Source organism: Neolamprologus multifasciatus, chromosome 1 (assembly GCF_963576455.1).
Source record: "Neolamprologus multifasciatus chromosome 1, fNeoMul1.2, whole genome shotgun sequence".
Classification (NCBI taxonomy): Eukaryota; Metazoa; Chordata; class Actinopteri; order Cichliformes; family Cichlidae; genus Neolamprologus; species Neolamprologus multifasciatus.
Window position 1 is genome coordinate 12,769,553 of NC_140439.1, and position 17,412 is coordinate 12,786,964.

At 42.4% G+C, this 17,412-nt stretch overlaps 1 protein-coding gene across 1 annotated transcript; it reads left to right on the plus strand.

Moving 5' to 3' along the window:
- Positions 1–623: 623 nt before the first annotated feature.
- leo1 (LEO1 homolog, Paf1/RNA polymerase II complex component) lies at positions 624–16,525 on the plus strand. The gene is made up of 15 exons (XM_085155755.1): positions 624–734; positions 1,961–2,112; positions 2,414–2,694; positions 2,901–3,109; positions 3,377–3,478; positions 3,588–3,682; positions 3,883–4,031; positions 4,140–4,224; positions 4,311–4,405; positions 4,505–4,639; positions 7,183–7,318; positions 9,482–9,674; positions 9,806–9,903; positions 10,094–14,088; positions 15,764–16,525. The coding sequence occupies exons 1-14, from the start codon at positions 677–679 to the stop codon at positions 10,205–10,207; spliced, it is 1,902 nt and encodes a 633-aa protein (XP_085011881.1). The 5' UTR covers positions 624–676; the 3' UTR covers positions 10,208–14,088; positions 15,764–16,525.
- The last annotated feature ends 887 nt before the right edge of the window (positions 16,526–17,412 follow it).

The following is a 17,412-nucleotide window of genomic DNA, read 5'->3' on the forward strand; positions in this document are numbered from 1 at the left end:
CCAGCTGGTAAAATGCACATTCAAACTTAAGCCATAAACACCACTGTAATATTCCTACCGGTGTTTTTGATGCATTCATGAATTCATCAGTTGTGCTTTTTTTTTGTATTTATTTTTTTTTAATATAGCTCTTCACAGCATCACAACGCCTGCTGTTATAAAGTGAACAATAGCGTCCAGTGTCACACAGCTGCTATTCCCACACACAAAGCCACATTATATGTGTGCCATTGCAGAATTTATTGCAAGCAAAGGAAAGTAATGAAAAAAAATTACAGAACAAAGAAAGGAGACCATAAAACACTCCGAATAGCCAGGTTTAAATTTAACCAGACCTTGCTATCTATGTACACGTTTAAAATGAATTACACTTTCTGTTATATCACTGCCTACTTAGTGATATATATTTGTGATGTGTATTTAGTTATCTGTTAGGGTGCTTTTCTATATATATATGGGGAGAGAGAGAGGGGGGAGAGGGGAGAGAGATAACGATGTTTTCATAAAAGTATACATAAACGAATATTCTTTGGTTAGAAGCTAAGCAGGTGTTGTTTCTCCCCCTGGCGGTTGACTAGATTTATTACATCACTTAAGCTCAGCTTGACCCGGATCCAAAATCCTTAAACCCAGTAATTATATCCTGTAGGTCACGTTTTACTACAGTTTGGAAGAAATGGCGGACATGGATGAATTGTTCGGGAGCGATGGGGACAGCGACAACGACCAGCGAGGTAATGTTGCCCGAAACTCGTGGCTTATATTGTTTAATCATCAGTTTGTGCAATTAGATGAGTGCCGCGTTGTGCGCAGCTGCGAAGCAGAGGTGAGCTTTAACGCGAGAGTGTGGAACGTTTCGCGGATGTTCATTATATCGAGGCAGACGTTAATAATGTTAATGTGCTTTAAACGTTGGCTTTAATGGAAACCATCGTGGAGTTCTTTTATCCTTTACCTAGTTTCACTTTTCTTTTACTTTATTTTTTTCAAAATCGCTTTTCAGTGTTTGGATTCACGTGATGTGTCTGAGACGGAGGGCCATGGCTTAAGTTGTTTTGTTGCTGTGGTGCAGGATCAGCGCTCATGTTTTTTAGCAGCACGACTGCAAATATACATTTTAAGATCTTAAAAAAAACTTAATTCCCTTATGTCAAAATTAGAATTGTCTTCACGCACAAACTGGTGCAGCACCTAAGTTCACCTACATAATCTTTAATTTCCACAGACTTGCTACTAAAATGATTTTTACAGAAAGAAGAACAGTACGAGAAAACCGTATGACACTGTGTATTTCAGTACTCACTGTTGATCCAGCCGTACATAAATAATATTGTGATTGCATCAGATAATCCCATACAAACAACTGTCAGATATAGCAGTATTTATTCAAAAGGGTCTAAATATCCTCTATGGGTTTTATTCAGAGACATAAATATATTATATGTCTGTATGAGACAACGTGTGGAAAACCATCAAAGCACTTTGTTGTGTTGATGCTGAAATCATCTAAAAGGTCCACAAAAAGGAGCTCGTCATGCAGGATCAGTGTTGTTTACAGTGCTGCTGTGCACACAGGGATGTTTAAGGGATCCCACAGTTAAAGATGCATGATTCATTTACTGATGTTAACAAACTGATATCATCTTTGCTTCTTTTTGTCCAAAAGTAGTTGATAATTGGAAGCTTTTTCTGGCATCACTCGTTTTTTCCATAGAAATATTGTGATTTTGCACCCCAAAGAGACTTAAGGTGGTTATAAATAAATAAATATTATTTCTTTTAAACAGGATTGCCCCCAGCCCTGCTTTGTTTGAACGAAACACTGGTATATGGAGAGTATGAGGATTTAAACAAGCTGAGCTTCACCTTTTTAGTCACACGTTTGTAATGTGAGAGGAGTGAATAACATCTGTTTGGCACTACAAACTAGAATAAGTCGGACTGCTTTATCTCTTTGCAGAGTCTGGTTCCGGCTCTGGTTCAGAGTCGGAGCAGGAGAGGCCTCGTTCTGTCAGCAATGCTTCAGGCAGCGGCAGTGACAGCGAGAGGGAGCGTGATGATGATGATGATGAATACGAAGGCCAGGAGGCCGGCAAGCCCAGCATGAATAAGGTGCATTTTGCAGACAACGTTCAGACAGCCGCCTAATCAGTCGTTCAGCTGTGAATTTAGCCACTGAAAATACTGCTTCAACTACCACAGTGACCTCAGAGAATTGTATTTCTTTTGTAATGTTAATCTTGCATTCACTTGAGTTAATAAACTTTCAACCTACCTCAAACCATCTAGTATGTTTATCCCACAATGAAGGTGTCCTGTGTCTGCAGTAGAAGGACTGAGGCGCGTGTGTGTCTGTGTGACGATACAGTCATGAGCTGCATCTAAACTTACTCATGTGTCTTCTCTGTAAAAGGAGCTGTTTGGAGACGACAGTGAGGATGAACAACACAGCGGCAGCGACAACCAGTCTGAGCGCTCAGGAAACCAGTCAGATGCCAGCATGCGCTCAGACCGCGGGGACAACGATCACTCCGACGCAGAGCAGCACAGCGGCTCGGAGCGCGACCATCGAGATGAGGATGAAGACGAGGAGGATGGCGGTCACCGGTCGGACGGAGGAAGCCCGGCTGGCAGCGGGATGTCTGGTGGTGGGAGCCCTCGTTCTGACAGGGGCAGCGTTCGCTCAGACAGAAGGTAAGACGTCTCACACAGGCTGCAGCTCACCGTTGTTTAACTGAGGTCGTTGATGGCACAGATATCGGGATGCTAAAATATATCTTTTCCAGTTTGAGAAACGCCATCAGGTCTTTGATCTGTCATAAGGAAGTGGATGGGGGATTAAGTGACTTCCAGAGGAATAAAAATCTGAATATATGTTTACCGTGTTTGTTCTTATTCAGTATGCACAGCGATCCTGGGACTCCGCAGTCTGGCCCGGGCACACCTCACACTGATGGCGAAGCTTCAGGGAGGGAGAACCAATCGGAAGATGAGAAGTGGGGAGGAGAAGCTAAGAGCGACCAGTCGGAGGACGAGGAGGAGAAACGCCACTACTCTGACGAAGAGGGAGAAAATTCTGATGATGAGGGACTGAGGAACAGGAAATCAGGTACAACCCCCAGGATCTGCCGCTGAGCCAGCCTCCAGGGTTAATCTTTTTACACAGTAAATTTCATGGATTGGGGCCATATGTGAACATTTTATCCCGAGCTTAAAACTCAGAGGTTAACATGAGATTAATTTTTCACACAGACTCTATGCACAAGGCGATGAACTGTTTTCCTTTACTGTAAGATGTGCGTGGGTGTCCCGTGCGTCCATTATAAACGTGACATGTGGAAAATGATACGTAACATTTCTTGGTTTTGTTTTTCAGAGTCTGCAAAGGGAAGTGACAGCGAAGATGATTTCATAGGACGGAAACCCAAAGCGAAAGCTGCCTCCGATTCCGATTCAGACAGCGATGCTGAAACAAAAAGTAAGCCCTAACCTTACTGGGTCAACGCAGCAGCAACCATTTGACTTTTGTTTCTGCTGCTGAATTTGATATTTTTATGGTACTGAAAGTTATCCGTACTCTTCCGCAGCAAAGAAGACCGCAGCAGATGACCTGTTCGGAGAAGCGGACGACATCTCTTCAGACAGCGATGCAGAGAAGCCCCCGACCCCGGGCCAGCCCCTGGTATGTGTCTGTTCTCTCACCCTCTGTTTCTTCTCTGCACTCATCATCAAGCTCCTTTAATCGAGTCCTTTTTATACGAGATCCAAAATCCCCTTTTTCTCTAAGCCTCTCTGAGCTGATCCCTATTGTCATGGGTCAGTGGATTATACAGTGTTTGTTCACTTGTTCGTGTGTGTGTGTGTGTGTGTGTGTGTGTCTAGGATGCAGAGGATGGTATGGAGGGGGAGCAGGCAGAAGAGGAGCCTGCTCCTGAAACTCGAATTGAAGTAGAGATCCCAAAAGTCAGCACTGACTTGGGATCCGACCTTTATTTTGTCAAGTTGCCCAATTTCCTGTCTGTGGAGCCCAGGTCAGAGCTTGTGCAGTGTGGATAAATGGAAAAATTATTTTCACTTGATGATAAGATAATTAGATGTTTTTTGACGCTGTCTTTTCTTTTTCTTTTTTTTCCTTTTAGACCGTTTGATCCTCAGTACTATGAGGATGAATTTGAGGATGAAGAAATGCTGGATGAAGAGGGGCGGACCAGGCTCAAACTGAAGGTCTGTGTAGGCTAGAAATGACGGATGATTTTTTTTTTTTTTTTTTTTTCCTACGTCACCTGATGTTCATCATCTTCTCCCCACAGGTGGAGAACACAATCCGGTGGAGAGCGAAGAGAGACGAGGAGGGAAATGAAACCCGAGAGAGCAATGCGCGCATTGTCAAATGGTCCGACGGCAGGTGTGTGTTACGTCAGGCTGGATGCCGCGGGGTGCGACACTGCGATCAGGACATAACTCTGTACTTGGCACGCTTTTCAGTTTCCCATTCTTTCCACAGCATGTCCCTCCACCTGGGGAACGAAGTGTTCGATGTTTACAAAGCCCCACTCCAAGGAGACCACAATCACCTTTTCATCCGACAGGGCACCGGGCTGCAGGGACAGGCCGTGTTCAAAACCAAACTCACTTTCAGGTAATGCACTAACATGCCAGTGTGGCTTTGGTAACAGGCTGCTGTTTCCTTTTAGGCACAGACTGTGAGTTGCGAGGGAGACTCCTCCTCCGTCTGGCTCCCTGACAGTAGAATATGTTCTAAACAAACTCCGGGCTACCCCTACAAACAACAACAACAGCAGCCACAATGGCACCCTTCATTCAGGCTCCATTTAGAAATGTACTGAATGCTTTAAGTCCCCGGATCACCTTGTGCAAGCTGCACAGGTTTCTCACAATAAGAACTGTTTAAGCTTCTTAGCCCCCCCCCCCCCCGAAGTCCACCTGAATGTTCTGTCTTTCACCCCACATGGGTCTATGAGGACAAACCTGCCTCAGTGTGCAACAGGCCTCCGTGTTCCCAAACAGAACATTATTACGGTTTGTTCCCTTGGAGCATTAACATTTGAGTTTTGATTAGGATTAGAACTGCTCAGCGTGCAGATGGTTACAATGCTTTTATTTTCCTTTTAAAAGCACCTTTAACTCTTTTAAAGCCAGAAAATTCACGTTTAAAAAAAAAAAATGTCAGCACCTAAAGGACATACTGTATGACAAGACTTCTTCATTCACGAGGTCATGTGATACGACAGTGAACTTAAGGTTACAGATAAATACATTTTCTTAAATAAGCCAAACAGACACATGACTCCGTGTCATTCACAGCTTCGAGTGATCTCAGCATCGTGAGTGATTTGTGTTAAATTTAATGTATTTTTAATAAATACATAGGTTATATTTGTGATGATATTTTCATAATAAGTCATCATTAAATGAGGGAGCTGAGGCCAGCGGTTAATGTTTGTATTGTAAGAACATTGGTGGGGATCTAAAAATGTGAGACATTCGACAACAGCAGATGTCTTTGGTGAAGTCAAACGAACACAGTATGTTCTTTTAATCAAGCAGACATAATTGATGAATTTGTTACATCATATACCTGGCTTAGAATTGGGGGCTTTTTAATGCGCCAGCATTGTTTACATCCATGTATGCCTACTTAATGAGACCACATTTACACTCAACAGCCAGTTTGCTAGGTACATCTTGCTAGTACCAGATTAGACCTCCTTTTGCCATCAGAGCTACTTTAATTCTTTGTGGCAGAGATTCAACAAGGTGCTGGAAACATTCCTCTGAGATTTTGGTCCATATTGACCTGACAGCTTGAGATGAGTTGAGCTTTGTGACATGGTGTGTTATGCTGCTGGAAGGAGCCATTAAAAGATTGGTACCCTATAGTGTTAATGGACTGGGCACGGTCAGCAGCAGTAGTAAATAGGCTTTGGTGTTGTGATGCACAGTTGGTACTCTATGGGGTACACGTGCGCCCAACCCCTTTACACCACCACCAGTAGCGCCTTGAACTTTTGATATAAGGCCGGATGGATCCATGCTTTCATGAATTTAATGCAAAATTCTGAACCTGCCATCTGAATGTCACAGGAGAAATCTGGACTCATCAGATCAGGCAGTGTTTTTGTCTTCTGTTGCTCAATTTTGGTAAACCCAGGTGAATTGTAGCGTCTGGTTTCTATTCTTAGCTCACAGGAGTGGCACCCAGCGTGGTCTTTTGCTGCTGTAGCTGCTGCATCCAGGTTTTTATGTGATATTCGTTCAAAGATGCTCTTCTGCATATTTTCTCTTTTCATAAACTTTCCCAGTAAACTCTGGAGATGGTTATGCGGGAAATATCCAGCAGATCAACACTTTGTGAAATAGTCAGGCAGCCCGTGTGGCACCAACAACCATATCACATTCAGAGTTCCCCTCAGATCACCTTTCTTACTCATTCTGATGCTCAGATTGAAATTCAGTAGGCCATCTTGACTATGCTCTGAGTTGCTGCCACAGGATTGGCTGATCATATATTTCTATTAGGGAACAGTCAAACAGGTGTACATAAGAAAATTGTACATTTTGTTTTATATTTTATTGTATTTTATTTAATCCACACCAGCTCTCAGTGCTTGTTGCTGTGTAGCCGTGAATCATTGTGAACAGAGATTCCACAGCAGCAGAGTGGGAGTCTCTTTCTCATTAGCAAGACATCACAAAATAACATCAGAGGTTCTCAGTGCAACTTTTAATCTCTATATGGAGCTCATGAAAATGTGTGAAAGCACAGGGCAATATAAAGATCAGCATGTACCTAATGCTGCATGACCTAATACAGATGACAGTTAGCTATAAATTAGCTTGTGCTTTAGTTTCCTTCTGCATTACATTATTGGCAGGGATATGCTTAACATGCCCTGTGTGCAATGTGCTTGCCCAAGATAGAAATAAAGCGATATTAAAAACTCCACAAGGTAGATTTAATGAGTGTGGGCTAAAACAGGTTTGGCAGTCGATACTGTGTTTTTCTTTCTGCCTGTTTGCAACACAGAGGTGTGATCTATGTGTTCATAAAGAAGAAAAGGGAAAAAAATGTGTGAAAACCTCACATTCTTAAGAGATGCACTTTTATAAAGACGTACTGGGGAAATGTTATTATTCAGGGTGTTTTTTCTGCACTTCCAGACCCCACTCCACAGACAGCGCCACCCACAGGAAGATGACCCTGTCTCTGGCTGACCGCTGCTCAAAGACACAGAAGATCAGAATCCTTCCCATGGCTGGACGAGATCCCGAGTCCCATCGCAATGAAATGATCAAGGTAGCACGAGCAGTGCAGTGTGGGAATTCTTTTGTTACCACAGAGACTGGAAGAGTCAGATGAGGTCAGCTGTTGACAGGCACCATGGCTGCTTACATAATAACATAACCTGACATGCTTACATAATGTGGTCACAAATGGAAACCGAGTCGACCAGTCTACAGTTGTGGTGATGCATTTACTGTCAGCTCGAGAAAGACTGCAGACTACATTGTTCTTCACTATGCAGCATTAGCTTAAAATGGCTTTTAAAACATATAAACACACATTTGTCTCTTTGTATTTTAAACACTCGTGTCCTGCATGATGACGTCTAATGTGGGGGTTGTGCGAGTTTGAGTAATTAACAATTGACGCCCAAATACTAGACATCAATTACGCTTCCCCCATTGTTTGTAGTCAGTACTCCCAGTTGGTGGTTCTTAAGTTATCATAATTACAGTTCAACAGCAACAAGGGTCAGTGCCTTTTTACAAGTGTATGCCAGTCTCACATTTCCACAGAATGTGGATTTCAGGTGTAATCTCAGTATACCTCATGGGTCATTCCCTCTGTTGTGCCTCTACTTTACTGGGTTTAGGTCTTTTCCAAACAGGCTGTTTCAGTACCAGCAGCTGAAATCAGGCTGCTTTACTTTTAAGAAAAAGCATGACATCTGTTAGATGTGGTAGGAGCAGCTAAAATGTAGTAGATATGGAAAAGGGTGGTAATTGGCGACCGAAAGCCTTAAGCTTGCACTAAAGTACAAAAAACACACCAGTAGCCCACAGCACAGTCTTTGTTTATAGGTTTTCTATGTCTTTTAAGTTTCCACAGCTTCTAATCGCCTCTGCAGTGTCATAATTCTGACACTGATCTAGCCTTTGGGCAGACAGTCAAAGCTAATCATAATGGGAGCTTCAGTAGCTGCGCAATGTGTAGATTTCAAGAGCAATGGTGGGCAGAGGGGGCCACAGGTTGTCGTGTACCCACATTAACTGCCCACTCCTGCTCTAAAGACCATGGGGTGTTGAAGCTGTGGCTCTGGAGATCCATGCAGGAAAAATGGAAAAGGAATACTTGTTTGCTTTCACCACCAACACTGCTGGCTTTAGTCAAAATCAAATTGAAACTTTATTTTATTTGCTTTCACTATTTTTTAAAGATATTAGACTGTTATCTTTTTTTATTTACTATCAAAGTAGCCTCCTTTTGACTGGATTCAGGTAGGACTCAAAGTAAACAGCATTGCTTTATAGTTACCCAAGTCAAGCTTCTGTTTCAAAGTATGCTGAAACAAGCTAATGGATATTTTTTTCCCTCTCTTCACAATTGTTTCATTGTTGGTAATAAAAATAAGAACATGATAAATGAATTTGATTAGATTAGAAAACACAGTATTATTGTAATGAAAATGCAAAGTTAAAGCACTAAATAATCATGATCGTGAAGAGTAGTCACATGTGGTAAAAGATTTGAAGTATTTAGATATATTAGTAATACTGATGGGCTAAGTTATACACAGTAGACAGTTTATTCTGTGAAAGCTGGGAAATTCTTTTGCCACTGCAAACGTATGGCAGGTAGCTTAAATAAGTAGGAACATTAAGACTCAAATATGTTTTTTGAGGGTTCAAGAATTGCTTAAAAACTGCTCTTTTGATAGTAAGGTTTGATATAGACATTGTAGATGCCTAATAATGTTCAGACTGAGTAAGCGTGTGTTCCTGTTTAAAGTTAAAGGTTATTGAAGCAAATTTTTGACTAACTGGCACTAGCTGATTGTCAAACTTAAAATGGGCAGGAGGGCAAATGTTTTAGAAAGTAATGACCCCTTCTCTTGTTTGTCCTTATTCTGCCTGCAGTTGTCCTTTTATTGTAGGACAGCTAATTCTATTTATTCCAGTGGGGAATTGTCATGTTATAGGAATAACAGAACAACAAGCAGTGTAAATGTACTTTAGAGCAAAAACGAATAATAGGCTCATTTCTTATTGTTTTTTCCAACAAGGCCAGCTTATTGCTTTAAAGGAAAATTAATTAGACTTTTCCCACATCTAACATAAAAAGTGACCTTTTTTTCTCAGTGTGTTTGGGGAAAAACAATTAACAACTAAGCAGCTAGAAATTAAATGCCTTGAAATGATTTTTGTATAAACTCGCCACTCGGGTCTGTCTTGGCAGAAAGAGGAGGAGCGGCTGCGAGCCTCCATCCGCAGGGAGTCCCAGCAGAGGAGGATAAGGGAGAAGCAGCATCAGAGAGGCCTGAGCAGCAGCTACCTGGAGCCTGATCGCTATGACGACGAGGAAGAGGGCGAGGAGGCGATCAGCCTCGCAGCCATCAAGAGCAAGTATAAGGGTGGAAGTGGCCTGAGAGGTGAGGATGACTGCGTTTCACATTGACTGCTGTCGTTTTGTTTGTATAATTTTTTTCCTCGTATGTTGAGACGTGTTTGGGAGCTACAGAGGCCTGATGCACACGCTCTTCTCTTTGTGCCTCACGTACAGAGGAGCGAGCCAGGATCTACTCATCAGACAGTGATGAAGGTTCTGATGACGATAAAGCCCAGAGGCTGATGAAGGCTAAGAAGTTGGACAGTGACGAGGTAGGTGCAGTGATGTGGTTGACAGACAGGGGGCGGTGTGAGGCAGGACACCGTGTAGAAAAAAAGCCAACTTTTCTCATTATCCTTTGTAACTAAGCAGGACAGCAAATGCTAGACTCTTCAGAGTAGGGATGCTTTTCTGCACTCACTGTTGAAGTGTAACTGAACGCTGTTTGTACTCCTGTCACAGGAGGGCGAGGGATCAGGCAAGAGAAAGGCAGAAGATGACGAGGAAACGGCCACCAAAAAGGCAAAGAAGTATGTCATCAGCGACGAAGAAGACGAGGAAGACGACGACGAATAATTCATCTTCCCTTATCATTCCACTGTATTATCAGTGCTCAGCCCACATGGCATATAAACAGCCATATTTTTTTGTATATTTTCTTATGACCTGTGTGTGGGTGGCTGTGTCTGTGTGTTTGCTTGTTTATGTTGTGTACAGAAGAGGTGAGAAATAAAAAATAAAAAAACAAAAAACGGTTGTTTTATGTAACCAAAGCTTCTCGAGGCCTCTTCATCTTTTTAACACCATGAATCATATATATATGAATCACGCTGTTGCGATGTTATGAAACAAACTGTTACGTTTTGAGGGGAGGCTGTTATTGGCATAATTGCTGTGGGCTGCCGAAAGATTAAGTTAATGGCATAGAAGCAGCATCTGCCATTTCTGTTCCTCTCCCTCATGTACACACATAATTGACCAGTGTTTTCAGTGCGCTGGTTTAGAGGTGGTGGGGTTTTTTGGTTTTATTTTGGGTTTTTTGCCGTTCGTGTGAATGTTTCAGGAAAGAACCGGGGAGTGTAGTGTTGTCAGAGGAGGAGACGATGCCAAAACCCACCTGATAGAAGACACGAGAGATTAGAGGATTTGGGGTTTGAGACAAAGGAGCTCTAGTTCTGTGGGAGAAGATCCCCCCTCAATAACCTGCCTGCAGAGGAAGGAGTAGGAATATCTACTTCTTCCTGTACAAGCAGCTGTGGGAAGTCCCAAGCTTTCACTGGCACCCCCTCTGATTTTCTAACCCATGCCATTGCTACACCTCTGCTAAACATCCAGCCCTTATAGGGCCTGCTGATAGATACCCTTTTAAATTGTCAACCATAGATCGGTGCCGTTATTATTGCCAAATCGTCACTGTTTCAACTGTCAGGACACCAAGGGTTTTAGAAGATGTAAAATCTCACAGAAAACCTGCAGACTTGAATTACATAGTCATATAAACAAAGAAAACATTTTAAATCTCATATTAAAATGAGATATGACAGCCTGCCTGCAGCTAAATGCTGTAAAAGAAACACTAATTAGTGTTACTATTGGCAAGCTAACCTGGCTTATTAATCTCCAAACTGCATAAACAACCTGTTTGCTTCACTGAGCAATGTGCAGGTTGAGACCAACACAGGCAGCTGCAGCCACTATAACAGTGAAGTATCACTTCACTTGATTCATCACTGAACCTCATGAAACATTTACGGCATTTTAGGGGGTTTTTTTCTTACATAATTATTTGGCAAATTATATATTTACCAATGTACTACTAGAGCCTATCTATGATAACCAAGCGGTTTAACTTACCAATACGTTTTTGTATATGTAAAAGGGAAGCATTGCTTTTGCAAATACTGTATCCTCAAAAAAACTCGTAATGTCAAACAAATGAAGTCAACACCAAGTGACAATGAGCTGGCACTGATCATTCTAATCATGAATAGGAAGAAACAGGTTCTGGGTTAATCCCATTCTCATAAGCAGTCAGCAGCAGGAAGAATTTTATGGTTTGATCCAGCAGTTGAAGCTGTACCTTCATACATATTTAAGGATGTCAGTGGGGCAGTTTGAGCTCCATAACTGTACCTTGTTGTGGACTAGACACTGCTGTGTGAGTCAGATCCACCCCTCACTCATCACATCTGATTTCAAAATATCAAGATGGTGACAGCGAAAAGGGTCAACTCAACTCTAAAGACCCTTATACGTTAGCACCTGCTTGGGTTGGTCATAGGACCTGGTACCAAGTTCTTTTTCAGAACCTTCTCTGCCGGGATTCCGACCGATTCAAAAAGACGTCAGCAGACTGCATACCAACGATTGGCTGGTCAGAGGGGTCACTCGATGAGTCATGAGAGCATCTCCTTCACGAAAATCACAACCCGGCAACAAAGGAAATGGCTAAAAAAAACAACGCTGTGGTCCTCGAGTCTAACTACAAGCCACAAACGGAGCAGCAGGTATATCGTCTCCTCGACACTCACTCATACTCGCTCTCTCTTTCTCTTACACACACACTATAAGAAGATTGTTGATTTATGTATCTGTGCTTTTTCTTTTTTTGTGTGTGTTCCAGGTGCTGTATGTTTGTTTGGGAGTTTCCTTTGTCTCTTACAGGTGCACCAGTTGGTGATACATTGTGCATTGGTATTTGTTTTTATTCCCCCCATTTCTATCCCCCCACCACCACTTCTTTTTTTGTCTCTTGCCTGTCTTGCCTTAGACATTGCCATACTATTCCACATATGATGCAATATCTGAAATGACACAAAAACAAACGAATAAACGAACAGATGAAAGATGAACAAGAAGAGCCTATAGAGACTCTCCATAGCTGTTCTAGCAAAAGCATAATGTGTTCAGCACCACAATGCAGCATTTGCAATCAGAATTGTGATCTGAAAGATTGCAAACGCTGCCAGACAAGACAGACAAAACAAAACAAAACCAAAAGTCAATATTAAATTAAAAAAATAGAAACTGTTTTGGAAAATACAAAACTAATTCTGGTGCCAAATGTCAGCCAGTAGCATTAGTGGGATCACCAGTATGAAAATATTAATCTTAGGCTTACAATCTTTTCAAATTCATCAACTTGATAAGTTTTAAAACATTTTTTTCTGTATGCTCAAATATGTCACTCTGTCAGAAATGCTGATTTGGTATAGTCTAATAGGCTTTATTTCAAAATGCACTTCTTTATAGGCTCTTACTATCACCTATTTTTAAAAAATCTTCATTAAAAACACACCCTCAAGATGAACTTCATGTGCTGCTATTGGCTAATTCATTGGGTAATTCAAGTCCTGAAGCTTTACCAGGACCTTTACTAGGAAAGGGTTCAGTCCAGTCCAGTTGGTACGTCAGTCCTCCAGCTGTTAGAAAACAAATGAGGCTGACTGAGGTAATGTGACTTGATCCCTTTTGAGCTACACAGTAAGAGGAGAATGTAGGGAACAACAATCCTGGTAACTGATTCAACTTCATCAGCCAGAATGACGCAGAGTGTCGCACACACAAGCATTGAACTGGGTTCCCAGAGATAGATAACAGCCCTGGAAAGTGACCTCTTGCCCAGCTCCATCCAGACAGAACTGGCTGTAGTCAACAAGCCAATACAAAACTGGTAAAACACGAAGTGATTAAGTAAGAGTTGCATAAAATGGGTGCATTCTCTCTCTTGACAACGGCCCCTCTGTGCTGCGCACACACACACACACACACATACTTTTGATGTATCCAGAGACTACTGTCATTGCAAGAGAACATATCAAAGACCTCTTGAATACTGTTCACATGGTACAGCCTTATGTGCAAGAGGGGGACGGCAGTGTTTAAAGAGCTATGGATATTTTTATGCACCTAAACCACTCATTGCTGTGGGCGACAGCAATGAGTGATGGAAGAGCGTTAGCGTTTTCCATTTCGTTTACTCAGAAGAGGCCTGTGAGCGCGCAGATGTTTGTACATACGTGTTTTTGCACACAACAATGGCGTGCAGAAACAGTAGCCTTTAGTATACCACATACTAGTCTATGCATGGTACTGCCATGAATGTTTAATGCTGCTTCATGCAAATGTTGTGTGTCTTTGTTGCCTTTAAGGAGAAGATGTCGCCAGTCGTGGTGCGCTGCGTTATCTCAGACTGCAGTAGGTTATGTAAACCCAATTTCACACAGTAAGGAGTGGGGGAGTGAGGGAGGCACTGCTACACAGTCAGCACTGACTGAATAAGGGTGAGGCAGAGAGGAGAGGACTGCAGCATTTTACCCTCTTTTTTCTTGTTTTCTTCTCTCTCTTTTTCTGTATCACCTTTGATGTTTCTTATAGCAATCTGCCTGCTGCTCAGCCTGTACCTGGAATCTGTAACATCACATATTCTGTGCTTGTGGCAGACCAGCGCAGAGAGGGTAAAGACTTGCAACTGCACAGCAAAACACAAGTCACCTTGGAGGTTGTAATTTGGGGCTAAATTGTGCACCGTTCTGCCAACTAGGACCAAGAGAAGGCAGTGGCTAGGTCAGTATTATGCTAGGTGCTGCTCTAAGTAAACAATGACGTGTTTCCACGTGTCTGAATCAGAGACAGTATAAAACATGGGTGAAGCTTCTGGGTCTGAAAAGTGAAGCCACTGTGCAAGTGCCTTAAACCTGCACTCTATCTGTAGGCTGCTGAGTAACCATAGCTGTGGGTACAAACAAACCTCCAGTCTTATAGAAGTCTGTGGGAGAAGGATATTTCCTGATGGGTTTATGGGCTTACAGGCTCTGTTTTTAAAATCTTGGTCATACTGTTTCAAAATGGGGGCTGATCTGTGATTGGCAATTCTTCAACCTTGTCAAATCCAGCTATTTGCAACCAAGACAGTGATAGTGGGAGCATTGATCTCAAGGCTCGAGAGCAGGACTTCTGAAACCATTGGATGACATTACTGTTAATACTGTCTGTGGTCTGATAACACTCATTTCTAAGGGGAGCCTTCAGTGTGGCCCATACAAAGAGCCACACTGAAGGCTCTGTGTATGGGTGCAGCAGGTCAGACAGGTACTGGAGAGAAGAAGGATCTTGCAAGTAATGCGTGACTTAAACGAGAGCCATTGGAGATTTATGAGGGTGGGGGTGATATGTTCTCAGAGCTAGTGGGTGTTAGAAGCCTGGTGGCTGAGTTCTGTCCTGGGCTTTGGTGGAAATCCAAAACACGACCCCATTGCAATGATCCATTCAGGTGGAGACAAAGGCATGGATAAGGGTCTCTGCTGCAGAGTCAGTGAGTGATGGACAAAGTTGAGAGATGTTCATTAGGTGGAAAAAAAGTTAGTAGAGATTTGATCTGACCATGGGAGAGCATATACATGGTGTAGAGAAGAGGTCCAAGCGAAAAACCTTGAGCATACCGAGTTAATAGGAGCAAAGGTGGACCAAGCGCCTCCCATGGTGGCAAAGTGTATTCTGAAAAGAGCGTACAATAACAGTGAGGCCAAGATAGTTGGCTTAATACCTGAAAGAAGGAGATTGTGAACAAAAGCAGGTTACAAGACGATTAGCATGCCTCATCTTGTGGCATGCTCATAAGGATACAAGACACATCGTGGCTCTGGGACATCCCCGGGGTGAGACCAGGACATGTTAGTGAGATTATGTTTCTCAGCTGGCTTGGGTACGCCTAAATGTTCCCTTGGATGAGCTGGAGGAGGTGGCTGGGGAGAGAGAGGTGTGAGCTTTGTAAAGCAGCGGTCCCCAACCCCCGTGCCACGGACCGGTACCGGTGCATGAGTCCTTTGGTACCGGGCCGCGAGAGTTGATGCTCGTGTGTGAAATGTATGGTTTTCAGGGTTTTTATCGGGTTTTAGCGTTATTTTGTTATCGTTTTTATCGTTAACTCGGTTTTCCTGGGTCTTTTCACACGTGTTATGAATAAATCTTCTTTTTTTCGGTACCGGTACTAGTTTTATTTTGTTGTACTTATCCGCGACACCTTTAAGGCCGGTCCGTGAAAATATTGTCGGGCATAAATCGGTCCGTGGCGCAAAAAAAACCCGCTGCTGTAAAGCACTTTGTAACAGATACATTTACTTTTGTGTGTAGGTTGCTGGACCCCTGACCTAAACCTGGATAAGCAAAAGAAAATGGATGGATGGACAGACGGATGGATGGACTCTAGGCCTCTTAGTACCAACTCAGCATCATGTAAATGTTGGACCCAACCTTATTATTGTTATCCAGCTATTTATGTCCACAGGGTACCCATCTTGTGATGACTGCTTCCGGTGGGATAACGCACCATGTCACAAACTTAAATAATCTCAAACTGGTTTCATCACAGAAGTTCCTTGACACCAAACGGCTTCCATAGTCACTGCACAGAGTAGTAGAGCGCTTATGTAATCTGGTGGAATGGGAGTTTCTCGTCACTGATCTGCAGCAACTGTGTGAAACTGTCATGTCAAGATGGACGAGCATTTCCGAGGAATGTTTCAGGCACTTTCTTGAACCTCTGTTGAATCTGTGAATTTGTTCTGAAGGAAGAACCTTCTACTGCAAACATGATACTAGCGAGATATTATTAATGAAATAGCTGCTGAGTGTACAGCCCTGTGTTCCTTCATGTCTGTGAGTGTCTGTTGTTTTCCCCTGTCTCTATTTACGCATGTTTGTTTTTTAGTTGTTTTTTTCTTGTATTTTGTTGTTGAATTTGAAGGTTTGTTCTGTGTTTTTTTTTCATCTTCCTAACTGTTTGCTATTTATTCCTGCTGTCTACTATTTATGTTTTATTCTGGCACAGTCAGTGTGGTTCACCTACAATCTCATTGTACATGTACAATAACAATAAAGGGCTATTCTATTCTATTCTATTGTATTCTATCTTTCTCCAAGGCTTGCATTTGGGTTTTCTATATCACCAGAACCTCGTGAAATAATTGGTCACTAAGGTTATACGGCTTGGTTACAGTCTATGATTTGTCCCACACAGTAGTAGTAGCCATTTCCAGGGCTGAATAATAAAGCCAACATGGATGTGCAAAAAAAACCAGCTCATTCAGTGGCCAATTGAAGCTGCCTCCCATAGACTCTCGAGTTTAATAAAATAAAATGTGTTCCTTCAAAATAAAACAAAACAAAATAAAATAAAATAACAACAGCAGAGTCTGGTTCAGACCCTGTCTTTTTTTTTGCTGGAGGGGGGCTCACATCAGCATATTTGAACCATTTGAACCTGTGTTGTTTGGTGTTGTTGCCTTTTCACACCAATTCGCAGGGATTGATACTTGTCTCATGTATACAGTCTATGGCTGCAGCCTGATAACTCATCTGGTCACTTAAGATACCAAAAACCAACAAGGCAGTGGACACAATTCTAAAATTAATGCTTCAAACTGTGGAGACCATAACACAAGTAGGTAGCATCACTTTTGTTTTGTTGGTACGGATTGGGCTATAAGTAACAGTTTCAGTCTCTGAAGAATGTGGTGGTTATCCATTCAACTATTTTCTTAACTGTTTATCCAGTTCGTGGTCACAGGGGTTTGGACACTATCCTAGCTGTCACAGGACCAAAAGGCAGGTTACACCCTGGACTGATCGCTAGTCCATCATTGGGCTAACACTGAGCCAAATTGTTTTCAGAGAATACACATTTTAGAAGACTCAATAATCGGAATAAGTCTGTGTAGTGAAAAGCCTTTTTTTCTGCTGTTTGTTGACTTACTTCAATAACAGTTCAACTCTGTCCACTC